The sequence below is a fragment of the Oncorhynchus nerka genome, linkage group LG19, assembly GCF_034236695.1.
Source record: "Oncorhynchus nerka isolate Pitt River linkage group LG19, Oner_Uvic_2.0, whole genome shotgun sequence".
Lineage (NCBI taxonomy): Eukaryota > Metazoa > Chordata > Actinopteri > Salmoniformes > Salmonidae > Oncorhynchus > Oncorhynchus nerka.
In genome coordinates, this window is record NC_088414.1 from 22,177,356 (window position 1) to 22,198,190 (window position 20,835).

The 20,835-nt window shown below is 40.8% G+C and overlaps 1 protein-coding gene across 1 annotated transcript in view; it reads right to left on the reverse strand.

Moving 5' to 3' along the window:
- The window catches only part of brinp1 (bone morphogenetic protein/retinoic acid inducible neural-specific 1), a 121,683-nt gene that overhangs the window by 79,804 nt on the left and 21,044 nt on the right, over window positions 1–20,835 (reverse strand). Inside the window, exon 2 of the mRNA XM_029620470.2 lies at window positions 7,531–7,798. Within this exon, the coding sequence (XP_029476330.1) occupies window positions 7,531–7,748 (218 nt within the window). The 5' untranslated portion in view covers window positions 7,749–7,798. The remainder of the gene's footprint in view (window positions 1–7,530; window positions 7,799–20,835) is intronic.

The following is a 20,835-nucleotide window of genomic DNA, read 5'->3' on the forward strand; positions in this document are numbered from 1 at the left end:
AGGCTAATCGATTCAAACCCTGGATAGATTTTCAGATGGTAATGAATCTTGGTCCAATGACAGTGTGAGGCAAGCCTCCCCTTTGCACACCACAAACCCCACATCCAAGATCAATAAGCACCATCATGACATTTTCATAAACATTTTCATTTTTAATAACAACCTCCATCTCCCTCCTTTGATTACAGTAATGCTGATTCCCAGCCTTTAAAATGCATTAACGGACAGAGATTTGCATTTATATTGGATTTCTCTGCCACACAAGGACTTGAGATAGAGCCTGCGAACAATGACCACAGCAACATCATCTAAAAACACAGTCAACCCCATAATAGAGTACATACGCCACAAGGAGAGAGGGAGTCAAGGCCAGGCAAAAGCAGACCATTCTACCACTCACTCAAGCACAGATGTATCCCCAGTCAATAACAATTCCATCTGCAAAACTGCAACATGCTGCAACTGTCACGTTCTGACCATAGTTCTGTTATTTCATTCTTTGTTTTAGTATGGTCAGGGCGAGAGTTGGGGTGGGCAGTCTGTTGGTTTTTCTATGTTGGTTTTTGTGTTCGGCCTAGTATGGTTCTCAATCAGAGGCAGGTGTCGTTAGTTGTCTCTGATTGAAAATCATACTTAGGTAGTCTGGGTTTCACTTTTGTTTTGTGGGTGTTTGTTTCCATGTGAGTGTTTGGGCCACACGGTACTGTTTCGGTTTTGTAAATTCAAGTCATTGTTTTGATTCAGTGTTCAGTGCTTTCTTTAATTAAAATCATCATGAACACTTACCACGCTGCACCTTGGTCCTCCTCTCTATCTCCAGACAACATCCGTTACAGCAACAGCGAAAGTGGCTTTATGGCATATTATGTGTTTGGTACAGGTGGAGGCGTACACACTCATGTATGTGCCAAGTCTAGGACAAAAAGGCTTCTCAACAGTTTTTACCCACAAGCAATATGACTCCTGAACAGGTAGCCAAATGGTTACCCGGACTATTTGCATTGTGTGCCCCCCCCAACCCCTATTTTATGCTGCTCTACTCTCTGTTCATCTTATATGCATAGTCACTTTAACTATACATTCATGTACATACTACCTAAATTGGCCTGACCAACCAGCACATTGGCTAACCGTGCTATCAGCATTGTGTCCCAACACCCGCCAACCCCTCTTTTCACACTTCTGCTACTCTCTGTTCATCATATATGCATAGTCATTTTAACGGTACCTACATGTACATACTACCTCAATAAGCCTGACTAACAGGTGTCTATATATAGCCTTGCTACTCTTTTTTCAAATGTCTTTTTACTGTTTTTTAAATGTATTTTCTTACACACACACACTTTACCTACACACATACCTTTTTTTCCACACCATTGGTTGGAGCCTGTATGCAAGGTTTACACCTGTTGTATTCGGCGCACGTGACAAATAAACTTTGGTTTGATTTGAACATACAGTGCCTTGCAAAAGTATTCATCCCCCTTTGCATGTTCCCTATTTTGTTGTATTACAAACAGTAATTTAAATGGATTTTTATTTGGATTTCATGTAATGGACATACACAAAATAGTCAAAATTGGTGAAATTAAATAACTGACTTGTTTAAAAAAAAATGAAATGGAAAGGTGGTGCGTGCTAATGCATTCACCCCTTAGCTATTAAGCCCCTAAATAAGATCTGGTGCAACCAATTACCTTCAGAAGTCACATAATTAGTTAAATTAAGCCCACCTGTGTGCAATCTAAGTGTCAAATGATCTGTCACATGATCTCAGTATGTATATATATATAAATATATACATATATATATATATATATATATATATATATATACGGTTGGGCAAAAAAGTATTTAGTCAGCCACCAATTGTGCAAGTTCTCCCACTTAAAAAGATGAGAGAGGCCTGTAATTTTCATCATAGGTACACTTCAACTATGACAGACACAATTGAGAAAAGAAAATCCAGAAAATCACATTGTAGGATTATTTATGAATTTATTTGCAAATGATGGTGGAAAATAAGTATTTGGTCAATAACAAAAGTTTATCTCAATACTTTGTTATATAGCCTTTGTTGGCAATGACAGAGGTCAAACGTTTTCTGTAAGTCTTCACAAGGTTTTCACACACTGTTGCTGGTATTTTGGCCCATTCCTCCATGCAGATCTCCTCTAGAGCAGTGATGTTTTGGGGCTGTTGCTGGGCAACACAAACTTTCAACTCAATCCAAAGATTTTCTATGGGGTTGAGATCTGGAGACTGGTTAGGTCACTCCAGGACCTTGAAATGCTTCTTACGAAGCCACTCCTTCGTTGCCCGGGCGGTGTGTTTGGGATCATTGTCATGCTGAAAGACCCAGCCACGTTTCATCTTCAATGCCCTTGCTGATGGAAGGAGGTTTTCACTCAAAATCTCACGATACATAGCCCCATTCATTCTTTCCTTTACACGGATCAGTCGTCCTGGTCCCTTTGCAGAAAAACAGCCCCAAAGCATGATGTTTCCACCCCCATGCTTCACAGTAGGCATGGTGTTCTTTGGATGCAACTCAGCATTCTTTGTCCACCAAACACGACGAGTTGAGTTTTTACCAAAAAGTTATATTTTGGTTTCATCTGACCATATGACATTCTCCCAATCTTCTTCTGGATCATCCAAAAGCTCTCTAGCAAACTTCAGATGGGTCTGGACATGTACTGGCTTAAGCAGGGGGACACGTCTGGCACTGCAGGATTTGAGTCCCTGGCGGAGTAGTGTGTTACTGATGGTAGGCTTTGTTACTTTGGTCCCAGCTCTCTGCAGGTCATTCACTAGGTCCCCCCGATTTTTGCTCACCGTTCTTGTAATAATTTTGACCCCACGGGGTGAGATCTTGCGTGGAGCCCCAGATCGAGGGAGCTTATCAGTGGTCTTGTATGTCTTCCATTTCCTAATAATTACTCCCACAAGTTGATTTCTTCAAACCAAGCTGCTTTCCAATTGCAGATTCAGTCTTCCCAGCCTGGTGCAGGTCTACAATTTTGTTTCTGGTGTCCTTTGACAGCTCTTTGGTCTTGGCCATAGTGGAGTTTGGAGTGTGACTGTTTGAGGTTGTGGACAGGTGTCTTTTATACTGATAACAAGTTCAAACAGGTGCCATTAATACAGGTAACGAGTGGAGGACAGAGGACCCTCTTAAAGAGGAAGTTACAGGTCTGTGAGAGCCAGAAATCTTGCTTGTTTGTAGGTGACCAAATACTTATTTTCCACCATAATTTGCAAATAAATTCATTAAAAATCCTACAATGTGATTTTCTGGATTTTTTTCTTCTCATTTTGTCTGTCTGTCAATTGGTGGGTGACTAAATACTTTTTTGCCCCACTGTATATATATATATACACCTGTTCTGAAAGGCCCCAGAGTCTGCAACACCACTAAGCAAGTGGCACCACCAAGCAAGCGGCACCATGGAGACCAAGGAGCTCTTCAAACAGGTCAGGGACAAAGTTCTGGAGAAGTACAGATCAGGGTTGGGTTATAAAAAATATCTGAAACTTTGAACATCCCAAGGAGCACCATTAAATTCATTATTAAAAAATGTAAAGAATATGCCCACCAAAGCTCACGGACCAAGCATGTAGGGCATTAATCTGAGAGGCAACAAAGAGACCAAAGACAATCCTGAAGGAGCTGCAAAGCTCCACAGTGGAGATTTTAGTATCTGTCCATAGGACCACTTTAAGCCGTACACTCCACAGAGCATTGCTTTACAGAAGAGTGGGCAGAAAAAATCCTTTGCTTAAATAAAAAAATAAAAAAATAAGCAAACATGTTTGGTGTTCGCCAAAGGCATGTGGGAGACTCCCCAAACATATGGAAGAAGGTACTCTGGTCAGATAAGACAGAAATGTAGCTTTTTGGTATCAAGGAAAACCCTATGTCTGGCGCAAACCCAACACCTCTTATCACCCCGAGAACACCATCCCCACAGTGAAGCATGGTGGTGGCAGCATCATGCTGTGGGGATGTTTTTCATTGGCAGAAACTGTTCAGAATTGAACGAATGATGGATGGTGCAAAATACAGGGAAATTCTTGAGGGAAACCTGGGACGGACAGAGGTTCACCTTCCAGCAGGACAATGACCCTAAGCATACTGCTAAAGCAACACTTGAGTGGTTTAAGGGGAAACATTTAAATGTCTTGGAATGGCCTAGTCAAAGCCCAGAGCTCAATCCAATTGAGAATCTGTGGTATGACTTAAAGATTGCTGTACACCGGCGGAACCTATCCAACTTGAAGGAGCTGAAGCAGTTTTGCCTTGAAGAATGGGCAAAAATCCCAGTGGCTAGATGTGCCAAGCTTATAAAGACATACCCCAAGATACTTGCAGCTGTAATTGCTGCAAAAGGTGGCTCTACAAAGTATTGACTTTGGGGGGATGAATAGTTATGCATGCTCAAGTTTTCAGTTGTTTTGTCTTATTTCTTGTTTATTTCACAACACAACATATTTTGCATCTTCAAAGTGGTATAAATCAAATGATACTCACACCCCAAAAATCTATTTTAATTTCAGGTTGTAAGGCAACAAAATAGGAAAGATGCCACGGGGGTGAATACTTTCGCAAGCCACTATATAATATGCATAGAAAAAATGCAGAAAAGGAGGAAAATAGCACTTTCATCGCAGCTGATTCCTTAACCAATGCATTCCAATTACTCTTAGGGAAGGAAGAAACACACTTCTGGGTGTGGGGTAAGTGTAGCAACAATAATGTTTCTTTGCCCCAAGTGATGGTGACCTTTCAGGCGTGCCAAACGAGCACAAGTGCATTCTAAATATGTGTGTTTGGCGTGCAGAATGAGGCACGTTGCAGAGGTTATTAAAAACGAGAGAGATTTGTTTGTTGCTGATCAGGTTGGCATTGTCCAACGGTCCGCCTTGGGATAATCTCTCTTGATAAGGGAGGCAGAGAGGGATGCTTTGTCTCCCTGTAAGTCTGATTCAACCACTTTCTAACCAGTAAATCGCAAAGACAGCGGAAGCCCTGGGGAAATTTACAAAGCTATTCACTTCTCATTGCCAGTTAGCATCTGCTGCCGGTTCTTTATTTATTTCTCAACTTACTTACTTCAGATGGAAGCCAAAAAGAGGTGGAAAAGGAGTCATGTGACATTGTAACTGTCTCTGTAGCCAAGGTTTTTGGGAACCTGAGGGTGAGAGCATAGGAGAACGAAGACAGCTTTATCATTTTTACCTCTTTTACCAAGTGTGATTGGAATAATCTATGACCATGGGAGCGTTTATGCCAATTTCACAGCTGGATACTTTCATAGATAATTGGATAGTTTTCACAACACATTGTACATTTTTGCAAAAGCTAATTTCATATTACCTCAACTAGTTTGGGTGAGATGTGCAAACAGGGTGAATAATAATATCAGGATTCTGTTTTTGTATTGGCAGTAGACTGGCAGTATATGTTTATGTACTATATCATCCTGTGCATGTACATAAAAGGCTCAGACAAGTAATTACCACAATAATTCACTGTAAACATATTCGTTGTATAGGAAAACACATTGAGTTTGATGGTGGATCTGGAGGGCATGGCTGCCCTTTGTTAAATACAGCCCACTCTTCATCAAAATGAAGGATATGTATAACAGACTCCTCCCAAAACAACTAAACCGAATGTAGGTTTTCCTTTGTAGGTTTCCAGTTGACAGATGACTCAGATCGGTTTGTCTGACAGTGGCCCAGATGTCTAACAGATGTGATTGCAGATTTCTACTTTTCATTTTTAATGAGAAGTGTAATGGATTTCATTCTGTATTGATGCAAGATTTAATTGTCTTGTCACAAGCAAGGCGATACCTTGCACTGACAGCTGAATTCGATGCCTCCTACTGTTTGATAGGTAACCAAGACGTGAGGAGGTAGTCGAGCTAGTCTGCTACTGCAACCTTTGTGTTGCAGTGCCAGAGACTCTGTTCCCCAGGCAAATACATAATGCCTGAGCCTCCTCTTCTGATTCTTTCATTAATCGAACGAGCATCATAAGCCACACACACGACAGCAGCATGGGGCCATGAATGGCTGTGGGGAAACGTGTTAGTCTGAGATTCCTGCCTCTGTGTACCATCCAGGCTGTCAAGAAACATATTATGTAAATGCTCTGTTTACATGTGACAGTATAAAGACAGCAAACCCAGTGGGGACCAGAGGCTACTGAGGCAATCTATGAAACGAGGAGGAAAGGAGGGAAAGAACAGAGAGCCCCTGTTTAACCGTACCGCTAAATGAATGTAACATGTTGTTGATGAGTCTCTCTTGTCTTGGTCTCCCTATCACTCTCGCTCTCTCTCCCCTTTCTCTCTCTAGGATTTTGGACTGCAGAGCAGGAAAAACTAAGCACACACTTCTAAAAGGGAAGCTCCCAGGTACAGTATGTATTTGCTGTACCTTGTCAGTCAATTGTAAGGAGATTTGCAATGCAAAGACAGCAGGAAATATAAGGATAATATTTGAAATCAAACACCGACAGATCGTGTATTTCACAACACGTAATGTAGCAGGGAGGAAAGAATACGACATGAACGCTGATGCCTGTCAAGAGAATGCCAACCATATCCCATTACAAAATGCTAGCTAGAATCCTTGACAACTATGCCATACTTCTAGAATACGAAGTAAAGTTGTGTGTGCTTGTGTGTACGACATATTTGTCAATATCATGTTACAGATTATTCTCTCAAGACAAAAACACAACCAGACATGGAAAACAAGAATTAAAAACGACAATGTTGCACACTACATTGACCTCCCTTCCTCAAGCCCGGCTTAACATTTAACTTGTGTCGTTTGGGTCTTCATTGTCAAACACACACAGTAGCCCTGAATAGATCGCAACCACATGTCTACACATTTGCATAATCATAATAATAATGCCAGAACTTAACTAAAATATACAGCGCCAGTATCAATGCAGTGCTTAGATGTTTTATTTCATTCAGACTGCCAAGCCATGCAGCTTTTGTCTATCGTTTTAATATAGCCACTTTTTATACACACATCTATTCAGTAGAGTCTGAGAGGCTAATCAGAGGGAGGATGGCTCTGACTCCATCTCTGTCACATTGCAGCTGTCTATCCTCTTAACATCACTATTTAATTGGGGAATGATTAGCTGAGCCACAATGTGTGAGGCAAATAACTACAATGGCTGGTGGTTGCATAACGTATTTATAACACCCCCTGCCTCTAAGCAGACACACAGCCTAACACACAGCACAGCCAGTCCATCACTTAACACACACAGCACAGCCACTTTCTTGTGTGTGTGGTGGGTAAGTACAATAACTCTGTAAAAAGGGTGCACTTTCACACAAAACTTGTACACAGTACACCTTTGCGCGGCCTCTTCCAAAGAGACTCAAAATAAGAGACTCAAAATAGAAAAAAAAACATTTAGCCAGAGAGTGTCTTTAAAACGTCTGCAAGATCAGCTCCACCCAAACGCACAAATTAAAGTGAACTCACCTATAAATTTTATATCTGGTTGTAAATCCTTGGCGGAATCTTTCCACAAAGGAGAGGTAACTCCGAGAGTGGTGGAAAGGTCCGCGGTCGGAGATGAGCCAATCAAACTGCTTAGTGACATGTTGATCGGCGGCGGACAGGTCCTGGCGGGAAGACTGAACTGTTATATGGTCCCATATAAACAGGAAGCAGATGACCTCAATAAACCTCCAGTTCATGCTTTTCTTTCAGCCGCTCTCTGTTCATTCTCGCTCCATTATGTGGAGACCTGTGGAAAGACAGATAGAGAGAAAGAGGGGGAAGAGAGGGAGGGGGATATATAAATATATTTACATGACGAGGCTATGTGAAAAAATACTGGGGCGTCAGCGAAAGTGAAACAGACTTAATAGAATTAGGCTAATCGGCATTGACGGAAAACGAACAAGACAGTGTCACCGAAAGACTGTTTTCGATGTGATATGATTTGTGGATTTATTTATGTTGTTTTTTTCCCCCCCCAATCTCAAGCCCCTCGTATCCTCCTCCCAGTAAGGGCCCAGATTGCAGCTTTCCATACTAACGAGGAATGTTGCCCTTTCGGCAGATGAAAATGAATTACATCCCTGGATGTGTGGCCTTCTCTTTCTCCAGACTAATTGGTGCCATGATAAGTTCAGACAAGGTTAAGAGGCTACTTTATGATAAGTTGTGACATGGAGCTGGTTTACGTGGGGAAGCATTGTCTGATGTTCCCTCGGGAAATAAATTGCTAGGCAAAATGTTGCCAATCGACAGGCGATATGATGGATGGTTTGAACACTTCAGTGGTGCTGTATTCAATATGGTGTGATTGGTGTGATATCCTTAAATGAGCATTCACTTGAGATACATTGGTTATCTGAAGATATATTGGTTAAGTGAACATGGGAAATGATAGTCCAAAGTGTATTGACATGGCAATGCAGATTTGAAGGCGAACCTCTGTCCAATCAATAATGTAAAGCCAATGTATTAGAGGAATTGGACACATTGGCAATACATGGATGAGTACAGCATGCAAGGTTCTCCAAAAGCAAACCTCAGCGAAGTTAACAATGATTTATAATGATATTGATTGGCAAGTGACCTCGAGAGTCTGTTAGACAGATCTAAGGTCAGAGTGGACAAGTCTTGTTTTCAGATCACATACTATGATGACCATACAGCACTAATTATATCTACCCAGTCTTATACACTTGACATACAAATGACGAGACAGGGCACAAATAAGTGTACATGCATCCAAAAGGGATAGCCATCATTTTGTACAATGTACAACCACACAGAAGATAATATATGTGTGTCTAATTCTCATGTGACAATGTGTCTGTGAGCTTTCGCCAGGTTGGGACAATTCCCTCTATTTCTCCCGACACAAACAGACTGATTGTTTGGTACGAACATGTTTTACCAAACTCCTAATCCCATTAAACATCATGCTTTATATTGTAGTGAACGGAGGGAGCGGGAAGTGACAAGTGACATGTTGATCGGCAAAGTCTCCAGTGCGAAAGGCAAATAACCTACGCATCGCGCCAATACGGTTAATCCACTTGGTGGTAATTGTAACGTGGCTCGGTACATTGCACCCTCTGAAAGAGGCACGTCCCCGTGCTTCTACTAGCCTCAGCCCACTCACACGTCCGGGGCAATGAGTTCAGATGGCCTCACAGCTGGTATCCCACTTCTGACACTGACACAGAGAACAGAGGAAGTGGGAAGCAAACCTGGGTCTCAGGCGTGAAAGGCAATAACCCCTTCGCGCCAATCGGGTTAAACCACTTGGTGGAAATTGTAACGTGGCTCATATAGCAAGGATCGCTACAATATTATATAAGAACACAAATGCCTGAGTTTGGTTATCATATAATTGATAAATGTTTTGGATTGTATTTATCTTGGTTGGTGTAGCAATTTTGGCTACTCACCAACGCTCTATTCACAACCGCTCTACTCACCACGCCCTTGAACTGGCTTCCTCGGTATGCGTGCGTGCGCCTGGTCATGTTCTTCATTTTAGCCACAGATTGCAAATAGTTTTCTTCCGTTCCGGGGGTGTTTTGAAAGTTGATTGTGAATGCGAATGTTTATGCTCATCATGCCATTGGTTTCATTAACTTAAGTGTTGGCCAATGTTATGTTAATTGTGCAATACTATTGCCATTTAAGTCTATAATCAATATTATTTGGAATGCATTTGTTTAAAGGTGTGAATGGTTTCAATTAGGATTCCTGTGCTCCTCATTCCTGAAGAGATGCTTGTACAGGTAACATGCTCTGCCATCTACCAAGATGTATAAATCGATGGACGTTTTGCAGGTTCTGAGTAGAGGGAATTGAGCTATTTTGGCAAAGTTTATTGTTTATTTTTGTAAACTATTTCAACTCTGAATCGTCTGCATCACTGCCTGCACTGTAAAATAAATAAAATCTACTTTTGCACCTGAACCCAGTTGCCGGGACCTTAACATCCCAGAAGTCAATGGTACCCTACTGTCACATTGCATGGACCACAGGATATTACAAGATATTACACTCATCAATTACTGCATAATGACCATACTGTGAATAATTCCAGACAGAATTGAAACCATTTCTGACAGAGTATTAAAATGATACATTTAGTCATTGTACGATGTCACCATACATTATTATCCAACTTGCCAGTGGAGTCATGTCTTTAGTTACTGATAAGAAAACCATTTCCATCTGTAATTATGTTTAAGAACTTTGGCCCCTGGCTGTAGAACATCAAGCTATCAAATTAGTGCCACTATATGCAGAAATTCTTCCCTTTTCATGCTTTATTAGACAATAACAAGTCATAAAAGAGCAGCCACAATTTAATGGGTCTAATCTTTTACTGTAAAAGGGGGGAAGAATAGTTTGATTCCAAAAGCTATTGTACAGTAATGGTAGCCATATATATGTACTGGCGGGGTTCTTTAAGGTATACCATCAAATAGATGACTATATCTGCCAATGCATTAATCTGTGATCATTCAGTAGGATTTGTGGATCAGTTCAGTCTCCGACACATCCACATCTCACTTTAGTCTATCTGCATCCATATACAGTATCCTACTGTAGTTTATATACCCTAACCCATGACTACCAGAGTACCCACAGTCATATAGTTTACTGTATAATATGTGACCCATTGTGATGTTGCATACAATAGCGTGCGGTTCATGAAAATAGAACCTTAACAACAATGACTGCAGACAATGCAGGTTTTCTGCTATGGTTGCAGAACTGAGACAGGAAAGAAACGGGTGGCATTGACTTAGGTTGCTTTGCCACTAACCAGAAATGCTGTGGCAATGACAAATCCATGGCAGGGTAATTTAATGAAGCCTGCTTTAATTTAATTAGTTTAAACTAATTTCAAGTTGGCTGTCAGAACATAACAATGCATCATCTAATTGAGAGGGGAGATGGAGAGAAGGGGATTCATAAATGATATTGCTCCGAGTTTGCGAAACTGAATGCATCATGTCTACCTTTGTGTGTTTGAGTGTGTGTGCGATGTGTTGTGTGTCTGTGCGTGTTTGTGTGCGTGTGTGTGTCAGTGGAGGCTCCTTAGAGGAGGAAGGGGAGGACACTCCTACTGAGTGAATTACATAAAAATAAATATAGTGAAACATTACAAAAGTCCAGTTCACCAGGGAACTCATTCAGCTGACCAGGGCCAGCCAATCACAGGCTCTACCTGCTGGCCGTAACAGGCCCCCTTTTTTAGAGCTTTTGCAGTATGAACTGACATGTTGTCCATCCAATCAAAGGGTCAGAGAATGAAGATAGTACTGAAAGTGTAAGCTAGCTAGCACTCCAGTGCATGAAATTAGGTGAGTAGTTGACGTAAAGAGAGAGAAAGACAATAGTTGAACAGTTTTTAACAAATTAATTCATAAAACAATTAAGGAGAAGCAGCAGAGAGAGAGAGAGAGAGAGAGAGAGAGAGAGAGAGAGAGAGAGAGAGAGATTTTGTAGTCTTATTATGTTTCACTTACTTAGATAGCTAATGTAGCTAATTTAACAAGCTGACTCTAACAAAGAGGCATGCTATTTATGTTAGCTAGCTGGCTAAGACTATCCTATTAATGTATTGTCACCGGGACCTGCCAGTGTAACTGCTGAACAGCTTGCTTTACACTGTGCTGGGTAGAGCTGTATTGGATTGGATTGTGGATTTTCTAACATGTTAGTTCTAGTTTATTGGCTATAACGTCAATATGGTGAAAACGATGTAGGCTATCTAGCGATTAGCGCTTATGGTATGAAGGTTTGGCTTGGATAGGTTTTTGCACCTGGTCACAGACAGCGTTGTGTTGTGCAATGAAGTCCACAAGGGAAGGGAAAAGGTGAGAGGGGGAGAGTGCGTAGACACAATAAGGAATTATATAAAGAGCAAAATGATGATGCTGTATGTGGCTGGTATGAAAGTGAACTGTGTGTGTGAACTGTGGGTGTATTCCTTCCACAGATTCTGTTGCAAAACATTTCTTAAACTTATGTAGACATGTTTTGACGTTGGTGCAGTGGATGGGACCAATGTGGCAATACTGTGCCTGTCATCGTCACTGACCTTTATTGCCACACTGGTCCCATCCACTGCACAAACGACATTGGGGAAGTTAGCCACCTCAATAAACTTTTGTTTGGTGCTTACTTGTTCAGCTTCAGTTGATGGGAACTTGATAAATCTTCGTACCTGACGACTCAGTGCATCACACACTGCACTAACCACCCAACTCACAGAGGACTGACTAACTCTGTACCTGCAAGCAAGGCTTGAAAAGATCCCAATGCTAAGAATCTCAGGGCTATCATGATTTGTAGGATGATTAGAAGATGGCATGCTCCCATGGTCTTTTTAAGTTTTAATTTAGAAGGTCAGCCAAGTACATTATAGAGTGTCGTGGTATTCGATATTGCCTGAGTAGAACATGGTCAGGGACATTTAGAGGATCCATCCAATTTCTGAGGGGCTCTGTGGGTTCTCCCTCTCTCTCTTCCTCTCTCTAGCAGCTAACCAAAGAAATTCCATCATTCAAAGTATCATAGTGATCTTTGAATCACTAAATGTGATTTGTTTCAGGAAACTAGGCTTACAGTATCAAATAAACTTAGATTTTCCATGTGTAGAACAACATGATCTGCATCAAAGTCAAATTAGGATATAACGTTAGGCCAACGAGGCAGTATCTAAATTAAAAAATGTTCTGGTAGAATACCCTGCTTTTATTTCATAACACTCATAACTGTAAGCTATGTTCTGTAATTAGCTCACCATTAACTTGTGAGTTTATTTTCCTCTAATAATGAATACAATTTAGCTTAGTTAAGATGTTGTCAGCTATATGATATGGTCATTATTTGAACTAGCTAATGAGCTAGAAACAGTCAAAACATTGTTTAAAAAGTTGCTTTTAGTTGCTTGGTTTGCTAGATTGACATATACTAAATTCATTTTTAAACGGATGGGTTTATTGATGTTAAAATACACCAGTTATGCTATTTTGGACCACCAGGTTGTCGTTTCTGTGTTTATAGCTTGATGTCGGACGACAATAGAATGTGTATGATGTCACTGCGACAACTGTCTACAGACATGTTGATTGACGTAGTATAAACCAGCCTTTAGGCTTGAAATCTTTGGTTGTTTAGTTCACTACCTTACTCACTTTGTTTTGCACATGTGAATCCTTAAAGAAATGGGTGGGGCTAAGGCTTAAGAGCGTGTGAACAATGCTGAATGGGTGTAGATAATGAAGTGCTCTCCAGTAGGTGTAGCAAAACATTCAAGGGCCATTTTCTCAAAAGTGGGGTTACAAGTTTATCCACTTTTAAAGCAAAATAACTTTCCCAATGTTCCAACTATAGTGTATGATATACCATTTTCTAGTTTCAGTTGGTCACAAATATGATTATTAGTGTTTTTGAATATGTTTGACTATTGTTCTCTTAATGAAATTTTCGAATCAATACATTTAGCTTTATCTTCTTTTGATATGACCATTTCAACAATCATTATTGTTATAATATTCATTATTTAGTCAAATATGTAATCAAAAGCTTTTCAAATTAAGGTTTGCATTGATTTGAAGAAACTGAAGTAAACATTGCACTTATTAAATGATTTTTTATTCATTCTTAAGAAGGTTTTGTGAATCCGGGTCCAGTTCACCAGGGAACTAACCAGGGCCAGCCAATCACAGGCTCTACCTGCTGGCCGTAACAGGCCCCCATTTCTTCTTATGCTTTAGCTGTTTCCCGGAGGGCAGGTTGAGAAGGTCTCTGTAAACTCATGTCCTCCACTACAACCCATAGCTGGAACTTTCCTGAACAGACAAGCCTTCCCTGGACTTACCCAACCATGTATTAGTGTGTCACTGAACATGTAAGTGAACTTTGTTAGGGTTAATGTGTGTATTTGATCTGTATACGTGTTATAGGCTGCTATTGCTTTGTTAGTATATACTTATACAATGAGTGTACAAAACATTAGGAACACCTGCTCTTTCCTTGACATAGACTGACCGGGTGAATCAAGGTGAAAGCTATGATGCCTTATTGATCTCACTTGTTAAATCCACTTCAATCAGTGTAGATGAAGGGGAGGAGACAGGTTAAAGGATCTGACACTTTTTTTCCATTTTCTAAATCTAACTGCCTGTAACTCAGGACCTGAAGCAAGGATATGCATATTCTTGATACCATTTGAAAGGAAACACTGACATTTGTGGAAATGTGAAATGAATGTAGGAGAATATAACATATTAGATCTGGTAAAAGATATTACAAAGAACAATTTTTTTTTGTACCATTATCATTGCAAGAGAAAGGTCATAATGTATTATTCCAGCCCAGGCACAATGTATGTGTATGTGCAAGTTTTAGACTGATCCAATGAACCATTGCATTTCTGTTAAAAAGTATGTATCAAGGCTGCCCAAATGTGCTTAATTGGTTTATTAATACATTTTCAAGTTCATAACTGTGCACTCTCCTTAAACAATAGCATGGCATTAGTTCACTGTAATAGCTACCGTAAATTGGAGAGTGCAGTTAGTTTAATAATAATTTAAGCTTTCTGACAATATCAGATATGTTTTATGTCAGGGGAAATTTTCTTGTTACTTACAACCTCATGCTAATCGCATTAGCCTACGTTAGCTCAACCGGGAGACCCACCGATCCTGTAGAGGATAAAGGAGGATTTTTAGGCCTTGAGACAATTGAGACATGGATTTTGTATGTGTGCCATTCAGAGGGTGAGTGGGCAAGACAAAGTATTTAAGTGCCTTTGAATGAGGTATGGTAGTAGGTGCCAGTCACACTAGTGAGTGTGTCATGAATTGCAACGCTGCCCAACCGTTTCCCGTGTGTATCAAGAATGATCCACCACCCAAAGGACATACAGCCAACTTGACACAACTGTGGAAAGCCTTGGAGTCAACATGGGCCAGCATCCCTGTGGAACAATTGACACCTTGTAGAGTCCATGCCCAGATGAAGGTGTTCCTAATGTTTTATACACTCAGTGTATATGTTTTCTTAAGATATGCTTCCTTAAGTATATCAGGAAACTAGGCGTATGTCTGAAGTCACTACTTCACAGGAGAGCCATTTGAAGGTAATTGTCTTCTCGAACATGTGAAATTTAATGTGCCATAATAACAAACTTGTATGCCATCTGTAAATACGGATAAAATTGTTCAATTACAATTACGAGCTTTGTTGGTTAAGACACATAAAAAGTTGGCAACCTTCCCACTAGCTGAGATAATGAGTGGGCAGGACATGCCGAGAGAGGAGTTCGGATATGTCTGCCATATTGAAGGCGTCTGTCTATTTGAGCTCGTCAGTCTGTTTTGGTAATCCTGTCGAATGCGGCTTTAAAAAAAATGTATTGTGTAGTGGAGCTGTAAAAGTGTTGCTCTCCATTGTCTGGAGGATCAAGTTCTGAAATCAGTGGAATTAGAGTATGATAGCTAAAGAGATTGAGAAAACACCTGTCACCGGATTACATCTTCAAACTAAGGTCAACCGTGGTATTTCATTCCTGACAGAGAGACGCGTCCATGATGCATGTTGATGTATACAGGTAAGATAGTCTAATGTTAACTAGCAACATTTTCAGATATTATTTTGACAGAAAGTGGTTTAATTTCAAGCTAAAGTGTAAGCTAAAGTGTACTGTTAGCTAGCTGGCTCCCTAGCTGACGTATTTTTTTTTTCCCAAAGCTGTTTGCTTTTCTAGTTGGCATTGTTGCCACTTTGTTCATTGCTGTTTAACTAGCTAACGTTAGCTAGCTAATTTTGCTTTGAAAGGTGATCAACTTGTAAACTCACTTTAGAAAAAAAACACATTTTAATATTTTTGTATCTAGTGAAGAGCTCTTCTTTGTCTACACCCATTCAGCATCATTCTCACCCTCTTAAGCTTTAGCCCACTCATCTCGTTTCGCTCTCGGAGCGCACACTTGACGCTCTGTCCGATGACTTGTTTACCTCTGGATAACTGGACAAGAGGAATACCTATGTGAGAATGCTGTTCATCGACTACAGCTCGGCATTCAACACCATAGTACCCTCCAAGCTCGTCATCAAGCTCGAGACCCTGGGTCTCGACCCCGCCCTGTGCAACTGGGTACTGGACTTCCTGACGGGCCGCCCCAGGTGGTGAGGGTAGGCAACAACATCTCCTCCCCGCTGATCCTCAACCACGGGGGCCCCACAAGGGTGCGTTCTGAGCCCTCTCCTGTACTCCCTGTTCACCCACGACTGCGTGGCCATGCACGCCTCCAACTCAATCATCAAGTTTGCGGACGACACAACAGTGGTAGGCTTGATTACCAACAACGACGAGACGGCCTACAGGGAGGAGGTGAGGGCCCTCGGAGTGTGGTGTCAGGAAAATAATAATAATAAACTCACTTTAGAAAAAAATCACATTTTAATATTTTTGTATCTAGTGAAGAGCTCTTCTTTGTCTACACCCATTCAGCATCATTCTCACCCTCTTAAGCTTTAGCCCACTCATCTCGTTTCGCTCTCGGAGCGCACACTTGACGCTCTGTCCGATGACTTGTTTACCTCTGGATAACTTAAAAACATGTACTTACTATGACTGTGATATATGGTTGTTCCACCAAGCTAGCTTCAGATCAATGCGCTAACTTTAAGTCGCTCTGAATAAGAGCATCTGCTAAATGACAAAAATGCCATGGTAAAATGTATGTCCTGCGGCACTGGGACAGTTGCACCTATAATGGAAACCGGCGCCTCTATTGGAGACGACCACATGGTGACGCTCTTTTTCATTAATAGAAAAAATTTGCCTCCCTAATCTTTAAATGGCACCAAAAGCCACTGGTGTGTGTGTGTGTGTGTGTGTGTGTGTGTGTGTGTGTGTGTGTGTGTGTGTGTGTGTGTGTGTGTGTGTGTGTGTGTGTGTGTGTGTGTGTGTGTGTGTGTGTGTGTGTGTGTGTGTGTGTGTGTGTGTGTGTGTGTGTCTGTGTGTGTGTCTGTGTTGAGTATTCACATGTGTGAGGCTGGCCCAGTATGTGAGAGCCTGCTTGCATGCATATATGTCACCGTAATACTAACATATGGCCACTTACCAAATGAAGGTTAGTGGAAAACAAACTAAAGGTTATTCTAAAGGGTTGTCTCCTAAATGGATGAGAATGTGGTTGGGAAACTGGGTTATGTGGCTTTGTCTCAGATATTGGGTTTTGTAATTATGCCATTAACATTGGTATCTTTGACTTCTAAATTTGATAGAATAAAAAAATAATACAGTACCAGTCCAAAGTTTGGACACACCTACTCATTCAAGGTATTTTCTTTATTTGTACTATTTTCTACATTGTAGAATAATAGTGAAGACATCAAAACTATGAAATAACACATATGGAATCATGTCGTAACCAAGGGCGCCGTATGGGGGAAGGGGGGTGGGGTAGGATGATTCTAAGGGCCTGTGACTAACAGGGGCCCTAAAAAAACATTTCAAAATTCAATTATTAACCTATCATCATTAATACAATATTTTATTTACAATGTACTGATAAAACTAATGGTTTATTTTCTTGTTATTTGGCAAAAAGTTAACATCCAGAGAGCCTCTGATTTTGCCCACTCCCCACACAGCAAACGGAGAAAAGTGCGGTTTGAATGAATGCTTACGAGCCTGCTGCTGCCTACCACCGCTCAGTCAGACTGCTCTATCAAATCATAAACCTAATTACAATATAATAAACACACAGAAATATGAGCCTGAGGTCATTAATATGGTCAAATCCGGAAACATTTAGAAAACCAAATGTTTATTCTTTCAGTGAAATACAGAACCGTTCCGTATTTTATCGAATGGGTGACAGCCCTAAATCTAAATATTGCTGTTACATTGCACAACCTTCAATGTTTATCAAAATTATGTAAAATTCTGGCAAATGAATTACGGTCTTTGTTAGGAAGAAATGGTCTTCACACAGTTTGCAACGAGCCAGGCGACCCAAACTGCTGCATTTACCTTGACTCTGCTTACACTGAACGCAAGAGAAGTGACACAATTACAGACACCCCATTGATTATATGCAAAGCAGGACAAGCTAGTTAAACTAGTAATATCATCAAACATGTGTAGTTAACTAGTGATTATGTTAAGATTGATTGTTTTTTATAAGATAAGTTTAATGCTAGCTAGCAACTGGCTCCATGGCTCCTTGCTGCCTGCACTCGTGTAACAGGTGGTCAGCCTGCCACACAGTCTCCTTGTGGATTGAAATATAATTGGAGTCCAAAAATGCAGATTACTGATTGTTATGAAAACTTGAAATTGGCCCTAATTTATCGGCCATTCCGATTAATCGGTCGACCTCTACTTCAAAGACTTGATCAGTGATTTTGCTAGCAAGAAGGCTCAGCGCTGGGCTCTTGGTGAATAAGGCTGTGCAAGGGCCAGTGATAACTGTTAAATGGCATGTCTATGGATATTGGATCAAGACACACATGATACCCACGGGCTGAGAACAAGACTGAGAACAGACTGAGAACAAGATATATGTCAAAGTAATGGCTGGATTGCCATAAAATGTGCTGTTCACAATCAAGACCCCAAGTGGAAGAAACCTATTGATTTGGTGACCACTTGACCTTTCCTATAGCGCCATCATCAGGCCTTTTAATTTCCATTTTGGTTTCCATTTCCACTTTTACAGCTGCTTATTTTCTAGTTGGTATGTATACTTAGTTGGTATGTATACTTATACTTGATTTTATTATTTAGTTTGTTATATCATTCTATAGATGATAGAAGACGTTAATTGAAGACGTTAATGTACAGTATATTTAAGTTATATTTATTTTAAGTTGTTCATTAATGTTAAGAGAATTTTCTATTCAAGAATCTTACCATTAAAATTCCATTTAGGCTGTAAAAGATGGCCTTTAGCACATTTCTTATAGAGGGTATCTGTCTCGCATCAAATAGGGACTTCCACTGTATGCAGAATGTTGCATGCATGTCTGCACAGTGTTATATTTTCACAGCTCCCTGTCAGTAAATATTGGACTACAAGAGTTGCAAGCCTGCAAAGGTAGAGTTATTTAAAGCTTTGAATGGGTCAATTGGGTCTGGAGGTGTGTGGTTACAGCAGTTGCACAGGGTTTGTGTGGCCTGTGGTGGTGGGGCCCAATGTGATATATTTTCATGGGGCCCAAAATCCCTGGCGGCACCGCTGTTAGTAAGCAAAAAAGTGTTAAACAAATCAAAATATATTTTAGCCACCCTTTGGTATTCTCTCAACCAGCTCATGAGGAATGCTTTTCCAACAGTCTTGAAGGAGTTCCCACATACTCTGAGCACCTGTTAGCTGCTTTTCCTTCACTCTGCTGTCTGACGGTCGAATAGCGTCCCGGAGTAGAGAGTCTCCTTCCAGGGAGCTCGGGAGGCAATGTATGTGTCAAGAAGTTAAATTAGGGATAAGAATTTGTTCTTAACTGACTTGCCTAGTTAGAAATATAAAAAAAATGCATTCCAGGTGATCATCCTCATGAAGCTGTTTGAGAGAATACCAAGAGTGTGCATAGCTGTCATCAAGACAGCGGAGTCAATCACCACCTTCCGGAGACACCTGAAACCCCACCTCTTTCAGGAATACCTAGGATAGGATAAAGTAATCCTTCTCACCCCCCCCCCTTAAAAGATTTAGATGCACTATTGTAAAGTGGCTGTTCCACTGGATGTCTTAAGGTGAACGCACCAAGTTGTAAGTCGCTCTGGATAAGAGCGTCTGCTAAATGACTTAAATGTAAATGTAAATGTAAATGTAACTTTGAAGAATCCTAAATATATTTGAATATGTTTAACACTTTTTTGGTTACTACATGATTCCATATGTGTTATTTCATAGCTTTGATGTCTTCACTATTATTCGACAATGTAGAAAATAGTACAAATAAAGAAAAACCTTTGAATGGGTAGGTGTGTCCAAACTTTTGACTGGTGCTGCATATTATGCTATACTGCATATGACCCTGGAAAAAAAGGGTAACTACGCACACATCATTTCAATTCTCTTAATTAAAGTCTTTAAGAAAACACTGCGTCCACCAAGTTGAGTATTTCTCTCTTTCACTCTCTGTGAGACAGCAGGACAGATGAAGGCAACAGGATTTGAACAGGCCCTGTATGTGTCAGCCAGATCACCCCTGTTTGTTTCTGCCTACTGAGATCAATGGCAGCACAGATGCCCTGGCAGAACAGCCAGAGACCCTGGCACAGCCACCACCACACAGACCCCCCCTGCAGCTACAAAAATAATCTCTCTCTCTCTCTCAAGATGCTGACCCTAGCCACCCCTAGCGACAGACGTCCTCCTTACCCAGGCAGACTTATTCAGACAGACTTGTCCATTCCAGACAGACATGCATGTTTTAACTATTTTACACTGAATGAGAGCGGTGCAGGTCTGATTGCTGGCCCAGGGGGTATTAAGACAGCATTCAGACCAGCAGCATTCTCTTTCTCTCTGAGTGCACTCCACTCTAACTGCCATGCTAGTATCCAAACATACAGTCTACTCAACAGCCTCTGAAATTGCTCAGATCTGTGTTGTCTGACAGGCAGGAGTTGTGTGGATAATTCCTTCTGATACCAGTTTGTTTCCCCTATTATTGTGGCCCGGAGCAGCCTCATACCAACTGGTGTATATAAAATCACTGTCTCGCTTAGCTGTACACTAACATCTACATCCAAATGGACAGGAAATA